This window comes from Aquarana catesbeiana, linkage group LG08, assembly GCF_042186555.1.
Source record: "Aquarana catesbeiana isolate 2022-GZ linkage group LG08, ASM4218655v1, whole genome shotgun sequence".
Taxonomy (NCBI): Eukaryota; Metazoa; Chordata; class Amphibia; order Anura; family Ranidae; genus Aquarana; species Aquarana catesbeiana.
The window spans coordinates 293,224,277-293,252,043 of NC_133331.1; the positions used below are offsets into that span (position 1 = coordinate 293,224,277).

At 46.9% G+C, this 27,767-nt stretch overlaps 4 protein-coding genes across 4 annotated transcripts in view; 3 read left to right on the forward strand and 1 right to left on the reverse strand.

Annotated features, from left to right (window-relative positions):
* The window catches only part of LOC141105458 (uncharacterized), a 60,449-nt gene extending 55,350 nt beyond the window's left edge, over positions 1–5,099 (forward strand). Inside the window, 2 exon segments of the mRNA XM_073595312.1 lie at positions 2,797–2,899; positions 3,326–5,099. Of these exon segments, the coding sequence (XP_073451413.1) occupies positions 2,797–2,899; positions 3,326–4,968 (1,746 nt within the window). The 3' untranslated portion in view covers positions 4,969–5,099.
* LOC141104988 (uncharacterized) overlaps positions 1–27,767 on the reverse strand; it is a 443,832-nt gene that overhangs the window by 258,987 nt on the left and 157,078 nt on the right. The window lies entirely within an intron of this gene.
* The window catches only part of LOC141104761 (uncharacterized), a 54,286-nt gene continuing 40,842 nt past the window's right edge, over positions 14,324–27,767 (forward strand). Inside the window, exon 1 of the mRNA XM_073594476.1 lies at positions 14,324–14,453. The gene's annotated coding sequence lies outside the window, so the exon portion shown is untranslated. The remainder of the gene's footprint in view (positions 14,454–27,767) is intronic.
* Positions 15,331–26,255, forward strand: LOC141104815 (uncharacterized). The gene is made up of 6 exons (XM_073594581.1): positions 15,331–15,488; positions 15,584–15,709; positions 15,790–15,996; positions 16,086–16,280; positions 24,550–24,655; positions 25,082–26,255. The coding sequence occupies exons 1-6, from the start codon at positions 15,396–15,398 to the stop codon at positions 26,131–26,133; spliced, it is 1,779 nt and encodes a 592-aa protein (XP_073450682.1). The 5' UTR covers positions 15,331–15,395; the 3' UTR covers positions 26,134–26,255.

A 27,767-nucleotide genomic window follows, 5' to 3' on the forward strand; every position in this document is an offset into this window, starting at 1 on the left:
TTGTGTCCTGTCAGTCTCTTTTGGCGAGTGTGGTGGCATTTTCTCTCTGCCCCGGGGCACCAAACACTTGCCGGGGTGTTCCCTTACCCAGGGTTTCAATCTGATTCACCATAACAGGTGGTCTTCTCTTGCTTGGAGGATCTTGTTTTTAGTCCATTCCCTAAGTTGGACTCCATTGGGCATCATCTAGGTTTGTAAGACCTTCACCTCGGTGAAGGTTTGGGAATTCTCACCATTGTAGGAGTAGTCTGCTCCCTATGTTCCTGCGGATGGTACCACCTGTTGGAAACTGAGTATGTCTGGGGGCGTTCTTGGGATTTGATCTCCTGGAGATAGGACCTCCTTCTGTGGCTGATCCATAGCCTCCTGAGGAAGAGTCACCATATCCCTTCTTCCGTTCTAGCCTTAATCAGGCCAATGTTCTTAGCAGTGTGGCTAAGGTTCCTGTCCCTCCCTTCATGACTATGGATGCTTCACTGGACTGGCAGGGGACAGGATATTCTTAGAATCATGATCTATACCAGTGGTCTACAAATTATGGCCAGGGGGACGAATGTGGCTCTTTGCTTGCCTTTACCCTTGGGTTACTATTCCTCCCACTGACACGAATGTTGGGGCACCATTACTCCTACTGACACCAATTATGAATTTTTTTGTTTACGCCCATTACACATCAAGCCTATGGCATTTTTTACTCCTACTGGTTCCAGGGCATTTTCTACTCCCATTGGCCAAAGTCCGGCCCCCCTAAGTTTGAAGGGCCCTTTGTTTCAAAAGTTTGGTCCGGCAGAGTTCATCTGTCAACCCCCAAGTGTCACCTTCAGGTGTTCAGTGAGTGGTTTGTCCATCCGCTTGTTCTTCTGGTGTTCCTTCACACCAGTCTGAGGTTACACCCTTCATTCCAGTCTACCTTTTAGGGGTACTACTTGTACCTGTGTAGGGAGCTACTGCCCCCCTAGGATCTGAGTTTGTAAATTTAGCTTTTGATTTGTTAACTACCATAGAGTTTATCGTGTATGGCTTCCTGTCTGTGTGTTTTTTTCATATTTGTTTTAAAGGGGCCCAGTGGGATCCCAGCTCAGTAGTACCCCCACTAAGCAGATCCCGGCTCATTAGCACCCCTGTTCAGCAGATCCCCAGCTTATTAGTACCCTCATTCAGCAGATCCCCTGCTCAGTAGTACCCCCAGCTCTGCTGATGCTCCACTCAGTAGAACCCCAGCTTTGCCAATCCTCAACTCAGTAGCAACCCCCAGCTCTGTTGATCCCCCACTTAGTAGTAACTCCCAGATCTGCTAATCCTCCTCTCAGTAATAACCCCCAGCTCTGCTGATCCACTGCTCAGTAGTAACCCCCAGCTCTGCTGATCCTCCACTGAGTAGAAACCCCCATCGCTGCTGATCCCCCGCTCAGTAGTAAACCCCCAGCTCTGCTGATCCTGTGGTTTGCTGATCCGCTACTCAGTAGTAAACCCCAGCTCTGCTGATCCTTTGGTTTGCTGATCATCCTCTCTCACCTCCCACTATATTTCTCAGATGCTGTGCACCACATGTGACATCTTCTAGTTTCTGCTGCTCAGTAGTAACCCTAAGCTCTGCTGATCCTCCACTTAGTAGTAGCCCCAAGCTCTGCTGATCCCCCACTCAGTAGTAACCCCTAGCTATGCTGACCCTCCACTTAGTATTATCTCCCAGCTCTGCTGATCCCCCACTCAGTAGTAAGCCCCAGCTCTGCTGATTCTCCTCTCTCACCTCCCTCTATTGCTCCCATGTGCACCACGCGTGACATCTTCTAGTTTCTCCTGCTCTGGTCCCCCGGCCTTGCTGATCCTCTGCCACTCAGTTCTTGCACTCCGGTCCCCACTTACCTTCCTCTAGAGTGTTCCCATGTTGCACACCATGTGTGCCGTCTGCTAGTTGCTCCACTCCATGTTAGTTGATCTGCTGCAGTCCCCGCTCACCTTCCTGCTACTCCACCCTGCACACCAGATATGACGTCTGCACTAGACACTTGTAGAATATATACACATGAGCCTGAAGTGACTGCTGATGATGTCTTTCCAGTTGGCTTGTTGGTTTCCCAGTGCATCCTGGGAGATCTCATACCTGCAAAACCTCCAAAACAAAGCAAAGCTAACGCTGTATAAAAGCCTCTCAAATGCTGCAGGTGCTGTAAGTGAGCGTTGTCATAGACTTCTATGGAGGCTTTGCAGACGCTTTGAAGCAGCAAGAAAGTGACATCATTTTTGAAGCAAAGCAAACACAAGTGACCAGGACTATGAGGTCACCATTTTATTTAGACAGGAGCTTTGGTTGGCATTCAGAGTGCTTTACAAAAAGCGTGTCCAATGCCACATTTTGAAGCAAGTGTACATGAGGCCTTCTTATGGAACCTTCCTTCCCTGACTGGTTGGATTGCTTTTGGATGTCCCGATTGTATCTGAATTCCTGCGTCCCTCAATGGAGACCATAACCACCTTCAACTTATCATAACATCTTTTGAGCCTCGCAAAGTCCCGTGGGCAATTTTTCTTTGTATGTTTACCATAACATCTAATTCTTGGAGTCCATTGAGGGACACAGGTCCCAAACCTTTTGTGCTTTTTGCTTTTGCCCTTGGTACTGCTTTTCCAAAAAACTAAGGCATACTCGGTAAAGGAGGGGTTATATGAGGGATTGCTTACAATTTTTCTGTCTGAAACTGTCTCAACCTCCAGTAGGCGGCAGTATAACCTGACTGTTTTTGAATACACAAAGTATGAAAACCTTTTTCTTTTGCTGCCATTCTGTTGGTTTAGGGTGAAGTAGAAGAGACGTATGTGAGGGATGATCAGCAATATAGGGAGGCTGGAATGACGAGGACATCCATAGAGGAGGACACTCCTACAGAGATCAGCACAGGTGACCCATAATATATTCTTCTCTTATCTCTGCTCTGTTACTGCTCACTAATTGGTCCAGAGAAGGGAAGAAACGAAGCTACAGAAGCCTAGGCCTATGGTTACTTGTTCTATGGTACTATGGTATGGTCTGAACTTCTTGTTTATCAGAGGTCACATGACCCAGTGTCTAGGCTTGTGGTTGTGTGAAGAGCATGGACCTCCCAGTCCCCATTGGTTCCTGCTCTTCTGACAAGGCTGTGTAAATGTAGAAGTGATCTGGGAGGAGGACCAAAGGACCTTTGACTGAAGAGGGGGGAGAGTCGCAGGTGGTTGGGACCTCCACAGAGAACATCTCCTCACTCATATCTACCTGATCCAGATGGAATGTTGATGGAAGTGAACTAACCCTCTCATATCTATTGATGATGTTTTTATATTTTTCCAGGACACGCCATGGAGAAACCCTCAAAGGATCGTCTCACTTTATCTCCAGGTTGTAGAATGGAAGATGAGGACATCACAGGAGATTGTCCCGGAGAAAAGCCAATGAGCTCCACTATGGATGGTGGACTTCACAGTGTGGATAGACCATCAAATCCCTCGGACTCTGAGCAACCTCGTACTGTGAGGGGTGGTGCTGGAATTCAGGGGGAGAAAACATTTGCCTGTCCTGAGTGCGGGGAAAGTTTTAGCTCTGGTTTAGCTCTTTTTATACATGAAGGGTCTCACAAGCCGAGTAAACTTCTTACCTGTTCTGAGTGCGATAGATATTTTCTACATAAAGACCAATTGGTCAGACATCAGAGAACTCACACGGGCGAGAAGCCGTATTCCTGCCTTGAGTGCGGAAAATGTTTCGCAGGGAAGTCAGGGCTTGATACACATCAAAGATCTCACACCGGGGAGAAGCCGTATTCCTGCCCTGAGTGCGGGAAATGTTTCTCACAGAAATCAGGGCTTGTTATACATCAGAGATCTCACACCGGGGAGAAGCCATATTCCTGCTCTGAGTGCGAGAAATGTTTCTCAAAGAGATCAGAGATGGTTGACCATCAAAGATGTCACACGGGGGAGGGGCTGTATGCCTGCCCCGAGTGCGGAAAAAGTTTTAAAAGGAAAACAAATCTTAATAATCATATAAAATGTCACACAGGGGAGCAGCCGTATTCCTGCCTTAAGTGCGGGAAATGTTTCTCATGGAAATCGCGACTTGTTGTACATCAAAGATCTCACATGAGGGAGAAGACATATTCCTGCGTTGAGTGCAGGAAATGTTTTGTAAGTGAAGAAGGGCTTGCTTTACATCAGAGATTTCACACGGGGGTGATGCCGTATGGCTGCCCTGAGTGCGGCAAACGTTTCACTCAGAAGTCAATTCTTTACAGTCATCGGAGAGTGCATACAGGGGAGAGGCTGCATGCCTGCCCCGAGTGCGGGAAATGTTTTAGAAAGGAATCAATTCTTAATTATCATATAAAAACTCACACAGGGGAGAAGCCGTATAGCTGCTCCGAGTGCGGGAAATGTTTTTCACAAAAGCGCAGCCTTGTTGTGCATCAGAAGTCTCACACAGGGGAGAAGCCATATTGCTGTCCTGAGTGTGGAAAAAGTTTTTCATGTAGGTCTGGTGCTAATAGACATCGTATTGTACGTCATACGTCGAGACAGCCGTTTCCCTGTTCTGAGTGCGGGAAATGTTATCTACGGAAATCATATCTAGTCAATCATCAAAAATCTCACGCAGGGGAAAAGCCGCACTCCTGCCCTGAGTGCGGGAAATGTTTTTTATGGAGATCAAATCTTGCCAGACATCAGAAATATCACCTCAAGGAGAAGCTGCACTCCTGCCCTGAGTGCGGGAAATCTTTTCCATGGAAATCCGATCTTGTCAGACATCAGAAAACTCACACCAAGGAGAGGCTGTACTCCTGCCCTGAGTGCGGGAAATGTTTTGCATGGAAATCAGTCCTTGTCAAACATCAGAAATCTCACACGGGGGAGAAGCCGCACTCCTGCCCTGAGTGCGGGACAAGTTTCTTACATAAGTCTAATCTTACCAGACATCAGAGAACCCACAGAACCCGCTAGTAGCATTCGTTTCCTGAGTGCGGGAAATGTGTTGTATATGAATCATATTTTGCCGTACATCTTTTTTGCTGTTATAAAACATATATAAATAAAAATGTCGGGCGGTATGAAAACCCCCATATTGGAAAGTAGACACCCCGATGTGACTTCATTTTATTTTTGCCACAATTTTTGTGAAATGTAAAAAACATGATGGTGATTAGGAGGTTCAAACACAGGGCTTGGCGATTGTATGCGGGGGAGGTGCAAGGATTTTTATCTACATGGCGAAAGTGTGCGGAGCGCTCCCAGTGCAAATACTGGTGTGTACAGGCGGCGGGGAAGGGGTTACAAATACGAATCCCCCAGCAAGTGGCTGGTGAGGTTCAGATCCCCCCTTCTCCTCCTCCTGGCACCCTAAGGCGGTAGCCTGAGCAGCCTTATGCTATGGGTCGTACACAGAGGAAGAAGAAGGGGTCAGTGTGCAGGACAACAGAGGGTAAGGGGTTAATATATGGTCACATAATGAGATGATAATCAGGTGTACAGAAAGGGGGGGTGAAAGGGTTAAAAAAAACATTAATACCAATTGCGGTACACTGCAAGGTACAGAGCCACTCAGATCGACTTGGTATACTGCAAGGTACAGAGCCACTCTGATCGACTTGATACACTGCAAGGTACAGAGCCACTCTGATTGACTTTGTACACTGCAAGGTACAGAGCCACTCGGAACGACTTGGTACACTGCAAGGTACAGAGCCACTCGGATCGATTTGGTGCACCGCAAGGTACAGAGCCACTCGGATTGACTCGGTACACTGCAAGGTATGGAGCCACTCAAATTGACAAGGCACAGAGCCACTCGGATCGATTTGGTGCACCGCAAGGTACAGAGCTACTCGGATTGCCTCGGTACACTGCAAGGTACAGAGCCACTCAAATTGACAAGGTACAGAGCTACTCGGATCGACTCAGTACACTGCCTCTAGCCAGTGCAGAGGTTGCCCCGTGGTGCTTTACCCAGTGGTGATTATAAATGTCATTGGGTAAAGAACCTTCTTCCAAGCCACCATTTAAAGATGTACGGTGGTAATAAAGGGGTTAGGACTTTTTTATTCCATATAGATTGTACCACAATGAAAGTTCAGCATGAAAACACAAAGCCTTTTTTCGTATAGCAAGTCATATACGATGCCTGAATAATATTCACAATATCACTCAACTTTACAGATATTTATAGGTTCAAAACGCACATTCCACCTGAAGCTGGCCACCATCCCAATCAGCTGCAGCCCCGGGAATTTCCCACCCTACAGCCACAGATAACCAAGGGGCAGAGATGAGGGTGACATCATAGTCACATGGTCATATCTGGTCAATGACATTCAAATATGGCCATGTGGCATCAGCCAGCACCCCCGCTCCTTCATGTGCTGATTGGGCTGGCGGCCTGCTTTCATATAGGGGCTTTCTGTGGGTGAAGGCCAAACTTGGTTCTACTTGAGCCTCAGCTCCACACTGGTTGTAATTTACAAGTGCAATGTGTGTTCTAAAAAATCAGCTAAATGGGTGGCTGGGATGTAATCGGCCCTGTTGATACTGTATACACTATATTACCAAAAGTATTGGGACACCTGCCTTTACACCCACATGAACTTTAATGGCATCCCAGTCTTAGTCTGTAGGGTTCAATATTGAGTTGGCCCACCCTTTGCAGCTATAACAGCTTCAACTCTTCTGGGAAGGCCGTCCACAAGGTTTAGGTGTGTGTCTCTGGAAATATTTGACCATTCTTCCAGAAGCAGATTCGTGAGGTCAGGCACTGATGTTGGATGAGAAGGCCTGGCTCGCAGTCTCCGCTCTAATTCATCCCAAAGGTGTAATACCGGGTTGAGGTCAGGACTCTGTGCAGGCCAGTCAAGTTCCTCCAATCCAAACTCGCTCATCCATGTCTTTGTGGACCTTGCTTTGTACACTGGTGGGCAGTCATCTTGGAACAGGAAGGGGCCATCTCCAAACTGTTCCCACAAAGTTGGGAGCATGAAATTATCCAAAATGTTTTGGTATGCTGTTTCTTTAAGTGTTCCCTTCACTGGAACTAAGGGGCCAAGCCCAACCCCTGGAAAAACAACCCCACACCATAATCCCCCCCCCCACCAAATTATTTGGACCAGTGCACAAAGCAAGGTCCATAAAAACATGGAGGAGCGAGTTTGGGGTGGAAGAACTTAAATGGCCTGCACCTCAACCTGATAGCTGACACCTTTAGGATGAATTAGAGTGGGGACTGCGAGCCAGGCCTTCCCGTCCAACATCAGTGCCTGACCTCACAAATGCGCTTCTGGAAGAATGGTCAAACATTCCCATAGACACACTCCTAAACCTTGTGGACAGCCTTCCCAGAAGAGTTGAAGCTGTTATAGCTGCAAAGGGTGGGCCAACTCAATATTGAACCCTATGGACTAAGACTGGGATGCCATTACAGTTCATGCGTGTGTAAAGGCAGGTGTCCCAAAACTTTTGGTAATATAGGGTAGGAGAAGTTGGCCGAAAAACAGCTTCCCACTCCATCAAGTAGCCAGGAACATCGGCTATCAACTGATCCAAGTGCAGAACTGGTGGCCGGGGAGAAGTCAACTAAGAGTAAAGGATGGTGTTCCACTGATATCAGGAACTGGTACTTGGCAATCATTTGTTGGTAACTGTTGTAGCCACCCTGCCATAGGCAGGAGTGTCTGTTTAAATTTAGTGGTGAACTAATAGTTCTGCTCTCAATTGAAATTCATTGGGAAAAATAGCTGGTTCTATTCTATTTGAAGTTCGAATTTCGGAAGGCGTCCATATGCTTTCTATTTTATTCTTATTCTTTATTGGATACATCCAAATCTCCGAATAATGAAAATTTTGTCCAAATTTCGATTTGGAACGAAATGAGCCTAACATGTCTCCTGGGCAAAGGCCTGGGTTTGAGGCCTAGCTTGTGTAACCAGGGGGATTGAGGAGTCATGGAGGACCTCCAGATGTCTTGAGGGGCCAAAAATGCTTGGATCTCACTGGAGTATGGTGTCTTCTCCCAAGGGTGTTGGCAGCTGATTTAATGACTTACAGTCGAGAATGCCAGGTCAGCTTCAAGGTTTTCCATCTGGGAAGACCGTATGCACTTTTGTTTTAGCCTTTTCTGGAGTTTCCTTGTTCATGGGTATCCTGTACCCTTACCCTCCCATCTGCGGACACTTTGGGGGTCAGTTGGTGCTACACTGTTTACACCCTGCAGACCTTCCAGGACTTGGCCAGCGCTATGTTAGTCCGTTTTATACAGTCACATGCACTTGCAAAGACACTTTAGCCATATCTGGTATTGTCTCTTCACATAGACCCACAACAGGGTAACAGCTGAGGGTAGATGAAGGTCCTCAGCAGATTAGCTAGTCTGTATGCTCAGATAACAGTCTGCTATGAATATTTTTGGGTGACCCCACACTTCATTTTTTTATTTATTTTTTTTATTTTGCAAGGGGTTGGCCTGGTATGAATTGACTGGCAGCTAGGTCTAGTTAACCATCTGGTTACCCGGGTCCCTTAACACATCTTATATCTGGGTCGCAGTCTGGGTCAGGCTTCAGGACCTCAGAAGCCAAATTGGGATACAAGGCCTCCGAAAATAAATCAGCAAAGTCTGGCTGTGCAGCATGAAATCAGCAGTGCTTGGCAGGCAGCAGGCAGAGAGTCAGCAAGGTCAGGTTGGGCAGCATACAGAGTCAGATTTGGCTGCAGGCAAAATGTCAGTGAAGTTAAGCTGGGCAGCAGGCAGAGAGACATCAGAGTCAAGCTGGGCAACCTGTGGGGAGTCAGGACTCAGCAGTGTAAAGTTGGGGATACAGGCAGAAAGTTAGGGGAGTCAGCCTGGACAGCAGGCAGAGAATTAGCAAAGTAAGGCTGGGCAGCAGGTGTAAAGTCTGCAGAATCCAGATGGGCAGCGGGTAGAAAGTCAAGCTGGGGAGAGGGCAAGATTAGCAGTTAGACCGGTCAGGAAGTGGAGAGTCAGTGAAGTCAGCCTGGGCAGCAGATCAAGTGTCGGCAGGGTCAGGTTGGGGAGCAGATGGAAGGTCAGACTTGGCAGCTGGCAAAGAATCATTGGAGTCAAGCTGGGTAGCAGGTGGAGAGTCGGTGGAATCGGAATGGGCAGCAGAAAGAAAGTAAGAGGCGGAAGGCTGGGGAGCAGGTGGAAAAAGCAAAGTCAGACTGGGAGGAGTTAGTGGAGTCAGGCTGGGCAACAAGTGGCGAGTCTGTAGAGCTAGGCTCAGCAGCAGGCTTGGAGTCAGCAGGGTGGAGCCGGGCAGCAGGTGGAGAGTCAGTGAAGTCAGGCTGTGCAGCAGGCAGAGCGTTAGCAGAGTCAAGCCGGGCAGCAGGTGGGGAGTCAGCAGATTCAAGCTGGGATACAGACGGAGGGACAGGGCAACCAGGCTGGGCAGCAGACAAAGTTAGTGAAGTCAAGCTGGGCAGCAGGCAGAGAATCAGCAGACTAAGGCTGAGCAGCATGTGAACAGTCAGCGGAATCCAGATGGGAAGCAGGTGGAGAGTCAACAGAGTCAGGCTGGGTAGAGGGCAAACTCGGTGGCGTTAGGCCGGTGTCTTGCCGAATAAGTTCCTTCGGCGGATAAGTTCCCCCCCTGTACTGCGCAGGCGCAGCGCCTGCGCAGTACCAACTAGTAACAGCCGCCGGAGATAGCCGAAGCTCAAAATCCACAATCAGCTGTACATGGCGCCTGCGCTCTGGGTTCAGGTTCCTTCCCTACCATCCAAGTGGACCTAGGGGGGGAATCTAAAAGAGCGAGCGCAGCGAGGCCGTGCCCGAAGCGTGGCGAGCGGCCCTCTTACAGGCGCCGTCTACAGCTGATTTGGACCTATTCCCCTTCGGCTATTTCCGCCGGATCCTACTGCGCAGGCGCAGCGCCTGCGCAGTAGAGGGGGTCCTTATCTGCCGAGTGGAACTTTCTCGGCAGAACACCGGTCAGCAAGCCAAAAATCAGTGGAGTCAGCAGGATCAGGTTGGGGAACAGACAGAAAGTCTGCAGAGTCATACTTGGCAGCTGGCAAAGAATTTGCGGAGGCCAGGCTGGGCAGCAGGCAGAGAGTCAGCAGAGTCAAGCTGGAAAGCAGGTGGGAGAGTCAGCAGGGTTGGGCTGAGCAGCACACAGAGAGTCAGAGGAGTCAGGATGGGCAGAAGTTGAAGTTTGTGAAGTCAGGCTGGGCAGCAGGTGAAGAGTCAGGCTGGTCAGCAAGTGGAGAGACATTATAGTCAGGGTGAATAAGTAGGTGGAGAGTCAGCAGAGTCAGACTGCAGAACCTTAGAAGTCAACTTGGGATACAGGACCTTGGAAAATAAATCAGCAGGGCAGCGGGTGGAGAGTCAGCAGAGTCAGGCATCAGCACCTTATGCACACCGGAGGTCACTCTTCCTAAAGTGTCCCTCATTCTCAAGTTCTAAAGTTGGAAGGTATGCACAAAAGGGGTAAAGGCAGGAAGTTGGCATATAAACAGAAGGGAATGTATAATCACTGTGGGCAGGGCCTTCTCAGCCAGCACATGGGGGTACCTTTTGCTGTGATCCCGCTCACCGTGACCTGGGACCAGGCGGTGACTGTGGTCATGTGAAAGTCTAACATTAAGGCAATTCCCCGACTTAGAGATGAGCCGTAGCACTACGTGCTGTGAAAAAATACAGAGTTCCTCTGAAAAGTGCTGTCCCGTGTCACTACACACTTGTAGCTTGATGTATGTTGCATTAGGAGGGACACTGCTGAGCCCGCACTCACTCCACCAGTCCAGTGTACCTCTGTTACCTCACTCTCTATAACAGAATGGGGTCCCGCTCTGTGCCTAGCATGGACCTTATGCGTGCCCTTGTTAATCTCCTACTCATGTGACCAGGTCATGGATCTCCGTAACGTGGCTTCAGCTCCGGTTGCTCTTGGAAACTGACTCCTAGGGAGGGAGCCAGAACATCGACCCCCTCGCTACCGGAGGACCCGTCACCTTTACCAGGGGCCGCGCCTAATGACTGGTTGCTTTGAGACTTGTACTAGTGCTTGGTTGGTGCTACACTGCATCTCTTGCTTGACTTGCTGAGAAGACCTTTTGTAGTAGCTGAGCTTCATACCCCACATGTACTTTACAGACCCTGGCTCTTTTGATACGCCAGGCCCAAATTCACCCCTTTAAATAACTTCAGATCAGGCTCAGAAAAGCTGGGCAGCAGGTGAGGATTCAGCAGAGTCAGGCTGGGCAGCAGCTGGGGAGCCAGCAGAGTCAGGCTGGGCAGCAGGTGAGGAGTCAGCAGAGTCAGGCTGGGCAGCAGGTGAGGAGTCAGCAGAGTCAGGCTGGGGAGTCAGCAGAGTCAAGCTGGGATACAGGTGAGGAGTCAGCAGAGTCAAGCTGGGATACAGGTGGGGAATCAGCAGAGTCAAGCTGGGATACAGGTGAGGAGTCAGCAGAGTCAAGCTGGGATACAGGTGAGGAGTCAGCAGAGTCAAGCTGGGATACAGGTGGGGAGTCAGCAGAGTCAAGCTGGGATACAGGTGAGGAGTCAGCAGAGTCAAGCTGTGATACAGGTGAGGAGTCAGCAGAGTCAAGCTGGGATACAGGTGAGGAGTCAGCAGAGTCAAGCTGGGATACAGGTGGGGAGTCAGCGGAGTCAAGCTGGGATACAGGTGGGAGTCAGCAGAGTCAAGCTGGGCAGCAGGTGAGGAGTCAGCAGAGTCAAGCTGGGATACAGGTGAGGAGTCAGCAGAGTCAGGCTGGGCAGCAGGTGGAGAGTCAGTGGAGTCAGGCTGGGCAGCAGGCAAAGTTAGTGAACTCAGGCTGGGCAGCAGGCAAAGAATCAGCAGGTGTAAGGCTGGGCAGCATGTGGAATCCACATGAGCAGCAGGTGGAGAGTGAACAGCGTCAGGCTGGGCAGATGGCAAAATTGGCTGGTCAGCAAGCCGAGAGTCAGTGAAGTCAGACTGGGCAGAAGGCAGATAGTCAGTGGAATCAGATTGGGCATCAGACAGAAGGTAAGAGGAGTAAGGCTGGGCAGCAGGTGGAAAGTCAACAGAGTCAAGCTGGGAAGCAGACAGAGAGCCAGCAGAGTTGGGCTGATCAGCAGAGAGCAAGAGGAGTTGGTCTGGATAGCTGTTGAAGTTTGTGAGGTCAGGCTGGGCAGAAGGCAAAATTGACAGAGTCAGATTGGGCAGCAGGTGAAGAGCCAGCGGAATCGAGCTGGGCAGCAGGCAAAGTGGGTAGAGTCAGGCTGGTCAGCAAGCGGAAAGTCATTGTAGTCAGGTTGGGCAGAAGGCGGAGAGTCATAGTCAAGCTGGTCAGCAAGCGGAAAGTCGTTGTAGTCAGGTTGGGCAAAAGGCGGAAAGTCATTGTACTCAGGCTGGGTAGCAGGTGGGGAGAGTCAGAGGAATAAGGCTGAGCAACAGGTGGAGAGTCAGAGAAATCAGTTTGTGAAGCAGTTGTGGAGAGTTAGTGGAGTCAGGCTGGGCAGCAGTTGGAGAGTTAGCCAAGTTACGCTGGGCAGAAGGTGGGGAGTCAGCGAAATAAGGTGGGTCAGTAGGTGGAAAGTCAGATGAGTCAGGCTGGGGAGCAGGCAAAGAATCAGCAGAGGCAGATTTCAGCACCTTAGAAGCCGATTTGGGATACAGGACCTTGGAAAACAAATCAGCAGGTTCAGGCAGGGCAGCAGGTGGAGGGTCAGCAGAGTCAGACATCAGCGCCTTATTCACACCTCAGGTCACTCTTCCTAAATTGTCCCTGATTCTCAAGTTCTAAAGTTGGAAGGTATGCACAAAGGGGGTAAAGGCAGGAAGTTGACTTATAAACAGAAGGGAATGAATAATTATTCTTAGAGAAGCCTACTTGCCCAGCACGCGGGGGTACCTTTAGTCGTGAACACGCTCACCAATGCCCGGGACCAGGCAGAGACTGCAGTCATGTGAATGTCTAACATTAAGGCAGTCCCCCAACTTAGAAATGAGTCGTAACACTATGTGCAGTAATAGAATATTCTATTCCTCTGAAAAGTGCTGTCCGGTGTCACTACACGCTGTTGCCTGATGTATGTTGCATTAGGAGGGACACTGCTGAGCCCGCACCCACTCCACCAGTCCAGCGTACCTCTGTTACCTCACTCGCAGTAACAGAATGGGGTCCAGCAGTGCACCTAGCGTGGACCTCATGCGTGCACTTGTTAACTCCTTAAGCCTCGTACTCATGTGACTAGGTCATGGATCTCCGTAACGTGGGTTCGGCTCCAGTTGCTACTGGATACCAACCGCTAGGGAGGGAGCCAGAACTTCAACCCCCCTCGCTACCGGAGGACCCGTCACCTTTACCAGGTGCCACACCTAATGACTGGTTGCTTTGAGACTTGTATTAGTGCTTGGTTGGTGCTACACTGCTTCTCTTGCTTGGCTTACCGAGTAGACCTTTTGTAGTAGCTGAGCTTCATACCCCACATGTGCTTTACAGACCCTGGTTCTTTCGATACGCTAGAAACAAAATTCACCCCTTTAAATAACTTCAGAGCAGGCTCAGAAAAAGCTGATACAACTTTACTGAAGAGCTTCATAGTACAGTCCAACATGAACAGTAGTGTCGCAAGGTCCCTAACTACCTCTAACTGGCTGCCCAGGTGTACCTCAGAAAGGTAGTAGTCCATTATGGTGTTCTCCATGTCTTGGCTGTTCTCCAGAACCCCTGGTGCCTCTGACGGACTGCAAGACACAGCAGCTACAGTATGTCCTTTCCAATGTGGCCCATCTGAACCAAGAGCGAGTGAGCCAGAGAGCTTGAGCCCAGCCTTCCCCCATATTCATACCACTGGTGAGTAGGCTGGATCCAAAAAGCCAGGAAACGGAAGTACCCACACATTAACTCTCCCACCCCCACCCCCCCACCCCAGCCTAGGCCAGCCACTATCGAATGCACCTGTGGGCAACCTGCCTACCATCACTGATTGGTTACTAAAGGTGGATTCAGGGGTATCACAGGTTTTGCAAAGCAAAATGGGAAGAGCTTTTTTCACGGTAGAGAGTTCTTTTCAAGCAACATTTGCCTATGTGACAAATGAATGGCTAACTACAACATGAATTAGGCAAAATTATCACTGCAAAATCAACGGAACCAAAATCCCTCTGCTCAGCCCTAGCAAAAATACGTTTATACCCACCTTGGTTGGAATGGAGGTGACCCCAAGCATAAGAATATACAATATATATATATATACACACACACACAGCACAGGGCCATTCATACTACGAGATGTTTCTATGGGCTGCAGTTCCTCTGAGCTCCACAAGGTGGTGATCTCACTTCTACCCAGACACGAAGTCTCTATGGAAAACAGGAAGTGATGTCAGGTACTGACCGGAAGTATTTAAAAATACAGGAAGTCCTGGGCGAGAGGTGATGTAGGAAGAAGCAGGGGAAAGACATTGACGGAACTGGCAGCAGAGGAGGTAATAAGATATTATTTGATCATAACTCCCATCACTGTCCATTAGTAGAAACCAAACTACTCTGTCCTGTGTTTCCCTTTAAATGTCCCTCGTTTCAGTCTGATGTACACTCAGACAAATCTAAATTCTATTTATCTGCCCAAAATGTTTCTATCGCTTGCAGTATTTCCTCAGATTTCAGATTATTTCATGTAGTTAACCAAAAATTTGACCAAACCCAAATAAAAGTTTTCCCAATAAAGGTAATTTTTTACCTCTCTGAATGGCGCTCCGATGCCGGCTGAAGTCTTCTTCAGAAACCATCACGACCGGGGAGTGCCGATCTCCTTGTCTACTCCAAAAATGGGCAGAACTGATTTCTAATATTCTCCTACTATTGGTTTTGGATTACTGTTTTCATTCTAATATTGTAAAACTAATACAGTCCAGATCATCCTCATCTACAGTGAAACCCGCATAGATCACATAAATGAGGATGGAGGAGGATCTGAGTGACATGACTGAGAAGATACTAAACCTCACCCTGGAGATCATCTACCTGCTGACCGGAGAGGTGAGGAGGATTCTGGGAGGTCACATGACATCACTCTTATCTCTATTAATAAAACACAGACCTGACCGGAGAGGTGAGGAGGATTCTGGGATTCTAACATGATATTCCTATTGGTTCTCCAATACAGAGATTTCCTCTTGTGAAGTCAGGTGATCATATGACCATCACAGTGCCTCCATGTGACTCCCTAAAACCTGAGAGACACAACATGGAGAAGATTCTAGAAGTCACCAAGAAGATGATGGAGCTGCTGACAGGAGAGGTGAGGAGGATTCTGGGAATTCTGGGACATTATCCAGTAACAGACAAGGGATGTGTCTGGATGGTGACTGTATCATTGTGTGTGTCAGGTTCCTATAAGGTGTCAGGATGTCACTGTCTATTTCTCCATGGAGGAGTGGGAGTATTTAGAAGGACACAAGGATCTCTATAAGGATGCCATGGACTCACATGAAGAGAATGAAAACGTACAACATGATCAGGTAGATAATGAACAATTATCGGTAGTTATGATTTTTAGTCAAGCATATGTGTTACAATAAATGTTGCCTTATATATCACGAATGAAAACATCAAGGATATAAATATCAGTATTCAAGAAGAGTATAAAGAGGAGGAAGATGGTGTGGTGGAGGAACCTTCAGATGGACACAAGAATATGATGGATCCACCTAGTAACAGAAACCCACCAGAGGTAGATCAGGTAGATGAGGAACAATTATTGGTAGTTATGATCTATACACAGGCTTGTTTATTAAAATGAATTTCCTATTGTATATTTAGAGTGGAAACCTCAGAGATGATAATCTTCTTAAAGAAGAACATTTAGAGGGGGATGAGAAGTCTGGTGTGATGACAGAGTTTTTAGAAGGACACATGGATGTCGCAATTGAACCACCTATTAACAGAAACCCACCAGAGAGATGTCCCCATCCTCTGTATTCCCGGGATTCCACACAGGAAGGTCACACCATCCCTCACCATCATCAGGTAGATGAGGAACAATCACTGATAGTATCATTAGGATCTGTACATTATCTACATTGATACAATTGACGTCATTTTTATTATATATTCAGAGTGGAAACCTGAATGTTCCTACAGTTGATGTTAAAGAAGAGATAAAAGAGAAGGATGATGAAGGTGGGGTGATTGAGGAAGTGAACAAAGATCTGTTCCAGGACACCATGGTGGAGTTATCCAGCCACAGAGACCCACCAGAGAGACCAAGACATTCCAGGCAGGAAGATCACAGCTATGCAAGACCTTATCAGGTAGACGAGGAATGATATTTGGTAGTTATGATTTATACACAAGCATGTTTCCTACAATGAATGTCGTAGAAGAATCTAGACCACCATATGCTTGAAAATATCATCTGAGCCTATTGAACCCATATATGTGGCGAAGAGAGGAAAGTACTAAATAGTTTACATTTCATGATATATATATATATATATATATATATATATATATATATATATATATATATATATATATAAAAAATATATTTGTGTGTGTGTGTATATATATATATAGCTTTTTTTCTCAAACAATAGGTGCTGGAACTCAACCATGACCCCCCAAAACCCCTCCACCCACACACACCCTCCAAATCACATCAAATAGTGGGTGTGGTCAGTCAAATTTCACGAACAGTAGGAGGGTCCTAAAGGGGCATTAAATACCAAGATTGCATTACATACAGAGTGCAGAGTTCAGGGGGGGGGGTTACACACAGAGTGCAGAGCTGTCACTTGTAAACACAGAAACCTGACTTTTGTGTTTACAAGTGATTGTGGTCAACAGGTCCCCCCCCTAAGGGTCTGAGCCAGAGGTGGTGGAACTGAGTTCCACCAAGTTCCCTCTGAAAAAAAGCCCTGTATGTATATTATATACCATTTTGATAATTTATGCAAAGAATCTGATTAACATATGACACACTCTACAATAAAGCCGGCCAAACCCAATTATCATGCCCCATGGATCTCCAAAACTCTACATTTCCAGAATACAGTCTCATTATTTAGACATAACACGCTCACTTTGAGCAAGATAACCCAGAGTCTCTCTTATTAGTTCTCATGCAACAAACTATACTTTTCACACGTCCACATGTTCTTGTTTATTGATTCCCAACACGGTTGGAGAAGCTGAGTGCAACCAGACCATGACCACCTGGCCTGTAAGCCTGACTGTTGGGTTCAGATGATTCCCAACAAGGTTGGAGAAGCTGAGCACAACAAGACCATGACCAACAAGCCTGGAACCCTGACTGTTGGGTTCAGAATATTCCCAACAAGGTTGAAGAAGCTGTGGGCAACTAGACCATGATCAATAGGCCTGTAGCCATAACTGTTGGGTTTAGAATATTCCCAAAAAGGTCGGAGAAGCTTAGGGCAACAAGACCATGACCATCAGGCAAGTAGCCTTGACTGTTAGTTTCAGAAGATTCCCAAACTTGTTGGAGAACATTAGGGCAGCAAAACAATGACCAACAAGCCTGTAACCCTGACTGTTGGGTTCAGAATATTCCAAACAAGGTTGAAGAAGCTGTGGATAACTAGACCATGACCAACAGAACTGTAGCCATAACTGTTGGGTTTAGAAGATTCCCAACAAGGTTGGAAAAGCTGAGGGCAACAAGACCATGACCACCAGGCAAGTAGCCCTAACTGTTAGTTACAGAAGATTCCCATCCTTGTTGGAGAACCTTAGGGCAGCAAGACAATGACCACCAGGCAAGTAGCCCTGACTGTTGGGTTCAGAAGATTCCCAACAAGGTTGGGGAACCTGAAGGCAACAAGACCATGACCACCAACCCTATAGCCATGACTGTTGGGTTCAGAATTCCCCAACAATGTCTTATTATATACTTGAAGTGGAAACCTCTAGGATTAAAATAGTGTTATTAGAGAAGAGTATAAAAAAGATGGTGATGAGTATGGTGTGATAAAGGAGCTTTCTGAAGGGCACAAGGATGGAGCCATCTAGTAACAAAGACCCTCATTCAGTTTCCCCCCATTACCATTCTTGTGCTATTGCACAGGTTACTGTATCTTCCCAGGCCCTCCTGTTTTCCACACACCCTGTAATCCATTTTCCTGCCCAAAAAGGGGACTTGACTTTTGGAATGATACTCCAACTCCACTCCTGTTGCCAGCTTCAGGATAACTCTGTATCTCTGGATACTTTTAAATGCTTCATGGTACCAGGCGCCCCTCAGATGCCCTCCTCTTCAGAGGAGCTCCCTGATCTACAGGGTCATCTGGAACCAGTTTCTGCTCTTTTGCTCTAATAAGGACCTAGCTCTGCAATGCTCTTTTTGGGATTCTGCTACTTCTTGGAGTACTGGGCCTGGTTGCTACCCTGGTGCCCTTCCTGGCATCCCTATTATGGAATGCTCAGATGACCTTTCCTAAAGATAGCTAGCTCTTTTGCCCCCTGCAGTCAAACCCTTCTGAAGAATATAAGTTCTTCAACCTTAGAGCCCCTTAGATGGCTATCCTCAGTAAATCCTAATCACCAACAGACAAGGCCGTTTATCTTAAACCCTCCCTAAAAAAATATCTACCCTGTGTTTATTTGGACCCTGCCTTACCTGTCAGGGAATTTCCCCTTCTTTCCCATCAGGGTTCTGTAGGACTTTAAGGGACCAAACTTGGTATGATCTCCCCAGGAAGTTGTGTCCTGTCAGTCTCCTTTGGCGAATGTGGTGGCCTTTTCCTTGCCCCGGGAGACCAAACACTTTCCGGGGTGTACCCAGGGTTTCAATCTGATTCACCAGAACAGGTGGTCTTCTCTTGTTCGGAGGATCTTGTTTTTAGTCCATTTCCTGAATTGGACTCCATTAGGCATCATCTAGGATTTCAAGACCTTCACCTTTGTGAAGGTTTGGGAATTCTCACCATTGTAGAAGTAGTCTGCTCCCTATGTTCCTGCGGAAGGTACCACCTGTTGGAAACTGAGTATGTCTGGGGACGTTCTTGGGATTTGATCACCTGGAGATAGGACCTCCTTCTGTGGCTGATCCATAGCCTCCTAAGGAAGAGTCACCATATCCCTTCTTCCGTTCTAGCCTTAATCAGGCCAATGTTCTTAGCAGCGTGGCTAAGGTTCCTGTCCCTCGCTTCATGACTATGGATGCTTCACTGGACTGGGAGGGGACAGGAGATTTTTTTTTTTTTTTTTCTTTTCTTTTTTTTTTTTTTTCCACTTCAGCGAAAGTCACTAGAGGGCTGAATCAGATTAACGTTCATTAACTGACGCCTTCACCAATTCACATCATTGTGGTATACACTTTCCCCTTCTGGTTTTGTATTTTTTCTTAGTTAATTTTAGTGTACAGCACACAAGCCCAAGACATACAGTTTTACAAAAGTTATTTAAATTGATAACTAGTAAGCACCCTCGTGACTAAGTAAAAAAAAAAAAAAAAAACCCCAATTACATTAATTTTCACCCTTTTTTCTCCCCCCCCCCCCCCCTCTATTCCCCAACCCTCCCCACCCCTGTCGTCCACCTCTCTCCCTCCCACCCATGACCCACCCGGAGTCGCCCTCCCCCCTCCTCCCCCAAGTAGTAAGAATACCCGGAGTATCTTAAATCCAACTAGCATTTTCCTATTCTATTTCCGCATTCACATCAGTGCAGTTTATCGTCTAGCTTCTTCTAAATTTTAAGGGGGGACACCAAGCCAGTCTAACCATGGGCTCCATATCTTTACGAATTTGCCAAGGCTGCCCCTTCTAGTATATGTTGTCTTATCTGCCCACACCAATTTATTCATTGCTTCGACCCAGTCTTCCGGAGTTGGGGGTATAGCAGAGAGCCAGGACTGAGCTATCCTCTTCCTAGCTTGATAGAGGCATCTCCACACGGCGATATTAGTACTGGTAGACCCTGTATTTTCACTTATCAGGCCAAGGATACATACCCTGGCCTCCAATGCTAGTTTGATTTTCCACCTAGTTTCTATGATCTTAATTATCTCTCTCCAATACCTTGCTAGTTTTGGGCATCTCCACATCATATGGATAAGATCTCCTGTATCCAGGCATCTGGGGCATTTATCATCTAGCCTGCTACCGAATTTATGTAATCTTTTTGGGGTGTAGTAGGCTCTATGTAGTAAAAGAAGGTGCGAGGCCTGCTGCGATGGAGAAACAGACACCAACGGGCAATACTCCTATATCTTCGCCCACTGATGATCTGTAATCTCCCCCACATCTATCTCCCACCCTGCCCTGGCTCTCATAGACGACTGTGGAGTGAGTAGCTTTTCAACCAGCTGCCCGTATGTCTTTGCTATCAGACCCTTGGCACTATTTGTTTTGGCAATGCTTTCAAGGAGAGAAACCTTGCACCACACGGGTAGGCAATTCCTGAATTGACTATCCAAGGCATGCCTAACCTGTAGGTAATAGTAGAATGTTTTTTTGAGGAATCCCATTTTCAGTCCTGAGCTCAATAAAGGATTTTAACATGTTGTTGTCTCCATATAGTTGAGATAGCCTACTAATTCCTTTAAGTTCCCAGAACCTATTTTTTCCCAGGGTCATTAATTCCTGCAGAAATTTATTTTGCCATATGGGTGAAAATTCGGTGAACCCTCTATAATCCATAATCTGTTTAGTCGACTGCCAAACTTTGTTTACTAGTCTACTTGTTGGAGGCCCGTCCTGCAATGACCCGGCCTCCAGTGCCTCTATCAGAGTCTTGTGTGGACAATTTTGTAGCATGATTTCTCCGCTGGTGTCTTTCCAACCCCTGGTCTCGCATTCCCCTTATATGTTGCAACTGGGCAGCCAGGAAGTAGTTGTATGGTTGGGGGACTGCCAGTCCCCCCTCCCTGGTAGGACGCTGTAGTGTCTGCAAGCTGATCCTTGCCTGCCCTTTCCTCCAGATTAGTTCTCTGAACAAGGTATTGATTTTTAGAAACCATTTCTTCCCAATCCAGACTGGGGAATTATGGAGTACGTGCAGAAGCTGTGGCAACCATATCATTTTAATTAGGTTAATTCTACCTGCCATAGATAGAGATAGTTTTCCCCAGATATCACTTTTTCTTTTGAATTTTTCCAGCAGGGGGGCCAAGTTATCATCAATGTATTGATGGGGGTCACTAGATACCGTTATTCCCAGATACCTCATTTTCTCGGCCATTTTTAGCCGAGGCGTACAGCCAATTGGGACACTAACAGTTGAATTTATGGGTAGGAGCGTGGACTTGCCCCAATTTACTACCAATCCTGATAGGTTACCAAACCTTTCCACCAGCTGCATCGCTTTTTCTAATGATGGACCAGTGTCTCCCAAGAATAGTAGCACGTCATCTGCAAACAACGCTATCCTATCCTCCCCATTACTTCTCTTAAACCCCTGCACTCCAGTTGCTGTTCTAATTACTTCCGCTAACGGTTCCATAGCCAGGGCAAACAACAGGGGTGACAATGGACACCCCTGTCTTGTCCCTCTCTCAAGGGGCATCAATGCAGAAAATTCGTTGTTTATCTTTACTCTAGCTCTTGGGTGGGAGTATAGAGTTTTCACCCATCTTATAAACATGGGGCCGAACCCAAATCTCTCCAATACCCACCAGAGGTAGTCCCACTCCATACTGTCGAACGCCTTGGCAATATCCAAGGATAATATTGCCCTAGAGGCGTTTTCCTCTGTTGGAGATTGGAGACATAAATACGTCCGTCTAATGTTTACGCTAACAGACCTATTCGGAATAAATCCCGACTGGTCTGGGTGTACCAAGCCCGAGATACATTTATTTAATCTAGTTGCCATTATTTTGGCTAGGATTTTTACATCGGAGCAGAGCAATGAAATTGGCCTGTATGATGATACGTCGAGGTGATCTTTCCCCTCTTTCGGTATCAGTATTATGTTGGCCTCTAACATCGAGGAGGGCAGCCTTCCCTCTATAATTGCCCAATTCAATGTTTTCAAAAGAAATGGGAGCAGTGCTGCCCCAAAGTGTTTATAGATTTCCAAAGGCAATCCATCCGGGCCTGGAGATTTTTGGTTAGGCATGTCTGCTACTGCTTGCTTTAATTCTTCAAGGGTTATGGGGGATTCTAGACCAGCCCTATCTGGTTCCGAGAGAGTCGGCAGTTTGGCATTCACTAGGAAGCTTTCCGCTACCTTTTGTTCTAGCCTACCCTGTGACTTATATAGATCCTTATAGTAGTTAAAAAATGCTTCCTTGACTTCCTGGGGGTAACTAGGAAGGCCGAGAATAAGAGACTGTTTCAGAAACAGAGGTACTTTGGAGAGGGGGAGAGAGTGGGCCGAATGTTGGCAATGTTGGTCAACACCAACACCTCCTCATCATCACTACCTATGATTAGGACTCCTAATGGAGAAAATTCATTGGACAGGAGATTTTTAGAATTATGATCTATACCAGTGGTCCCCAAATTATATCCGGGATGGACGAATGTGGCTCTTTGCTTGCCTTTACCCAGCCCTTGGGGCACTATTCCTCCCACTGACACCAATGTTGGGGCACCATTACTCCTACTGACACCAATTATGTAATTTTTTTTTTTACTCCCACTAAACACCAAGCCTATGGCATTGTTTACTCCAACCATGTCCAGGGCATTTTCTACTCCCATATGGTCGCAGTCCGCCCCCCCTAAGTTTAACGGGCAGTAAACTGGCCCTTTGTTTCAAAAGTTTGGAGACCCCTGATCTGTACTAAGGTTGGGCAGGTCCGGCAGAGTTCATCTGTCAACCCCCAAGAGTCACCTACAGGTGTTCAGTGAGTGGTTTGTCCATCTGCTTGTTCTTCTGGTGTTCCTTCACACCAGCCTGAGGTTACACCCTTCATTCCAGCCTACCTTTTTAGGGGTACTACTTGTACCTGTGTAGGGAGCTACTGCCCCCTACGGTCTGAATTTGTAAATTGGCTTTTGTTTTGTTAACTACCATAGAGTTGATCGTGTATGACTTCCTGTCTGTGTGTGTTTTTTTTTATATTTGTTTTAAAGGGGCCTAGTAGGATCCCAGCTTAGTAGTACCCCCACTAAGAAGATCCCCAGCTCATTAGCACCCCTGTTCAGCATATCCCCAGCTCATTAGTACCCCTGTTCAGCAGATCCCCAGCTTATTAATACCATCATTCAGCAGATCCCCTGCTCAGTAGTACCCCCCTGCTCCACTGATGCCCCACTCAGTAGAACCCCAGCTTTGCCAATCCTCAACTCAGTAGTAACTTCCAGATCTGCTGATCCTCCTCTCTCACCTCCCTCTATTGCTCCCATGCTGCGCACCACGCGTGACATCTAGTTTCTTCTCCTCCAGTCCCCCAGCCCTGCTGATCCTCTGCCACTAAGTTTTCTCTCTCCAGTCCCCAGTCTCACCTTCCTCTAGAGCAGTGGTTCTCAACTCCTGTCCTCAGGACCCACCAACAGGCCAGGTTTGCAAGATAACTGAAATACATCACAGGTGATATAATTTGCTGCTCTGTGATTGCAGTATTTTAGTCTGCATGTCCCCAAGGTAATACATAAAACCTGGCCTGTTAGGGGGTCCTGAGGACAGGAGTTGAGAACCACTGCTCTAGAGTGTTCCCATGCTGCACACCACGTGTGCCGCCTTCTAGTTGCTCCACTCCATGCTAGTTGCTCTTCTACAGTCCGAACCTCGCTCACCTTCCTGCTGCTCCACCCTGCACACCAGATGTGACGTCTGCACCAGATACTGGCAGAATATATATAAATATATATATATACATATATACAGTACATGAACCCGAAGTGACTGCTGATGATGTTTTTCCAGTTGGCTTGTTGGTTTTCCAGTGCATCCTGGGAGATCTCATACCTGCAATACCTCCAAAACAAAGCAAAGCTACCTCTGAATAAAAGCCTCTCAAATGCGGCAGGTGCTGTAAGCGAGCGTTGTCATAGACTTCTATGGAGGCTTTGGAGATGCTTTTAAGCACCAAAAAAGTGACATGGGGGTCATTTTTGAAGCAAAGCAAACACAACAAGTGACCAGGACTATAAGGTCACCATTTTATTTAGAGACCGGAGCTTTGGTTGGCATTCAGAGTGCTTTACAAAAAGCGTGTCCAATGCCACATTTTGAAGCAAGTGTACATGAGGCCTTCTTATGGAACCTTCCTTCTCTGACTGGTTGGATTGCTTTTGGATGTCCCGATTGTATCTGAATTCCTGCGTCCCTCAATGGACACCATAACCACCCTCAACTTATCATAACATCTTTGAGCCTTGCAAAGTCCCGTGGGCAATTTTTCTTTGTATGTTTACCATAACATCTAATTCTTGGAGTCCATTGAGGGACACGGGTCCCAAACCTTTTGTGTTTTTTTGCTTTTGCCCTTGGTACTGCTTTTCCAAAAAAAGAAGGCATACTCGGTAGAGAAGGGGTTATATGGGGGATTGCTTACAATTTTTCTGTTTGAAACTGTCTCAACCTCCAGTAGGCGGCAGTATAACCTGACTGTTTTTGAATACACAAAGTATGAAAACCTTTTCTTTTGCTGCCATTCTGTTGGTTTAGGATGAAGTAGAAGAGATGTATGTGAGGAATGATCAGCAATATACGGAGGAGGCTGGAATGACGAGGACATCCATAGAGGAGGACACTTCTACAGAGATCAGCTCAGGTGAGTCGTAATATATTCTTCTCTTATCTCTGCTCTGTTACTGCTCACTAATTGGTCCAGAGAAGGGCAGAAACGAAGCTACAGAAGCCTAGGCCTATGGTAACTTGTTCTATGGTACTATGGTATGGTCTGAACTTCTTGTTTATCAAAGATCACATGACCCAGTGCCTAGGCTTGTGGTTGTGTAAAGAGCATGGACCTCCCAGTCCCCATTGGTTCCTGCTCTTCTGACAAGGCTGTGTAAATGTAGAAGTGATCTGGGAGGAGGACCAAAGGCCCTTTGACTGAAGAGGGGGGAGAGTCCCAGCTGGTTGGGACATCCACAGAGAACATCTCCTCACTCATATCTACCTGATCCAGATGGAATCTTGATGGAAGTGAACTAACCCTTTCATATCTATTGATGATGTTTTTATATTTTTCCAGGACACGCCATGGAGAAACCCTCAAAGGATCGTCTCACTTTATCTCCAGGTTGTAGAATAGAAGATGAGGACATCACAGGAGATTGTGGAGGAGAAAAGACAATGAGCTCCACTATGGATGGTGGACTTCACAGTGTGGATAGACCATCAAATCCCTCTGACTCTGAGCAACCTCGTACTGTGAGGGATGGTGCCGGGATTCAGGGGGAGAAGGCATTTCCCTGTCCTGAATGTGGGGAAAGTTTTAGCTCTGGTTTAGGTCTTTTTATACATCAGGGGTCTCACAAGCCGAGTAAACTTCATACCTGTTCTGAGTGCGGGAAATGTTTTCTATATAAAGCATACCTGGTCATACATCAGAGGTTTCACACAGGTGAGAAGCCATATTCCTGCCCTGAGTGCGGAAAATGTTTCTCACTGAAATCAGGGCTTGTTATACATCAAAGATCTCACACCGGGGAGAGGCCGTATTCCTGCCCTGAGTGCGGGAAATGTTTCTCAAGGAAATCAGACATGGTTGAGCATCAAAGATGTCACACGGGTGAGGAGCCGTATGCCTGCCCCGAGTGCGGAAAAGGTTTTAGAAGGAAAACAAATCTTAATGATCATATAAAATGTCACACGGGTGAGGAGCCGTATGCCTGCCCCGAGTGTGGAAAATGTTTTATACAGAAAACAAATCTTAATAGACATATAAAATGTCACGCGGAGGAGAAGCCGTATTCCTGTCTTAAGTGCGGGAAATATTTCTCACGGAAATCAAGACTTGCACTACATCAAAGATCTCACATGAGGGAGAAGACTTATTCCTGTCCTGAGTGCGGGAAATGTCTTGTAAGTGAAGAAGGACTTGTTTTACATCAGAGATCTCACACGGGGGAGAAGCCGTATGGCTGCCCTGAGTGCGGTAAACGTTTCACTCAGAAGTCAGTTCTCTACGGTCATCGGAGAGTGCACACGGGGGAGAAGCCGTACTCCTGCCCCGAGTGCGGGAAAAGTTTCTTACATAAGTCTAATCTTACCAGACATCAGAGAACCCACAGAACCCTCTAGTAGTATTAGTTTCCTGAGTGCGGGGAATGTCTTCTATATGACTCATATACATCCTTTTTTCTGTTATAAAACATATCCAATAAAAATGTCGGGCGGTACGAAAACCCCCGTATTGGAAAGTAGACACCCCCCGATGTCGTTTTCATTTTATTTTTGCCACAATTTTTGTGAAATGTAAAAAACATGATGGTGATGAGGAGGTTCAAACACAGGGCTTGGCGATTGTATGCGGGGGAGGTGCAAAGATTTTTATCTACATGGTGAAAGTGTGCGGAGCGCTCCCAGCGCAAATACTGGTGTGTACAGGCGGCGGGGAAGGGGTTACAAATACGAATCCCCCAGTAAGTGGCTGGTGAGGTTCAGATCCCCCCTCCTCCTCCTGGCACCCTAAGGCGGTTGCCTGAGCAGCCTTATGCTATGGGTCGTACACAGAGGAAGGAGAAGGGGTCAGTGTGCAGGACAAGGGAGGTTAACCACTTGCCTACTGGGCACTTAAACCCCCCTCCTGCCCAGACCAATTTTCAGCTTTCAGCGCTGTCACACTTTGAATGACAATTACTCAGTCATGCAACACTGTACCCAAATGAATTTTTTGTCCTTTTTTTCATACAAATAGAGCTTTCTTTTGGTGGTATTTGATCACCTCTGGGTTTTTTATTTTTTGCGCTATAAATGAAAAAAAGACCGAAAATTTTGAAAAAAAAACGCATTTTTCTTAGTTTCTGTGATAAAATTTTGCAAATTAGTAATTTTTCTTCATAAATTTTGGCCACAATTTATACTGCTACATATCTTTGGTAAAAATAACCCAAATTAGTGGATATTATTTGGTCTCTGTGAAAGTTATAGAGTCTACAAGCTATGGTGCAAATCATAAAAAATTGATCACACCTGATGTACTGGTGGCCTATCTCATTTCTTGCGACTCAGGAAAGTACAAATACCCCCCAAATGACCCCTTTTTTGCAAGTAGACATTCCAAGGTATTTAGTAAGAGGCATGGTGAGCTTTTTGATGTTGTCATTTTTTCCCACAATTCTTTGCAAAATGAAGATCCCCCCCCCCCCCCACACACACACAAAATTGTCATTGTAATAGGTTATTTCTCTCACATGGCATGTATATACCACAAATGACACCCCAAAATACACTCTGCGACTCCTCCTGAGTATTACGATACCACATGTGTGGGACTTTTACACAGCCTGGCCACATAGAGAGGCCCAACATGCAGAGAGCACCATCGGGTGTTCTAGGAGCATAAATTACACATCTAACTTGTTGACTACCTATTACACTTTTGAAGGCCCTGGAGCACCAGGACAATGACATGTGACACTGATGACAGATGGCACTGATACGTGGCACTGATGAAAGATGGCACTAATACGTGGCACTGACACTGATGTGGCACTGATGACAGATGGCACTAATACGTGCACTGATGACAGATGGCGCTAATACGTGGCACTGACAGATGGCACTAATACGTGGCACTGATGACACGTGACACTGATGACAGATGGCACTAATATGTAGCACTGATGACAGGTAGCACTGATGACAGGTGGCACTGATGACAGGTGGCACTGATGACACGTGGCACTGATGACAGATGTCACTAATACGTGGCA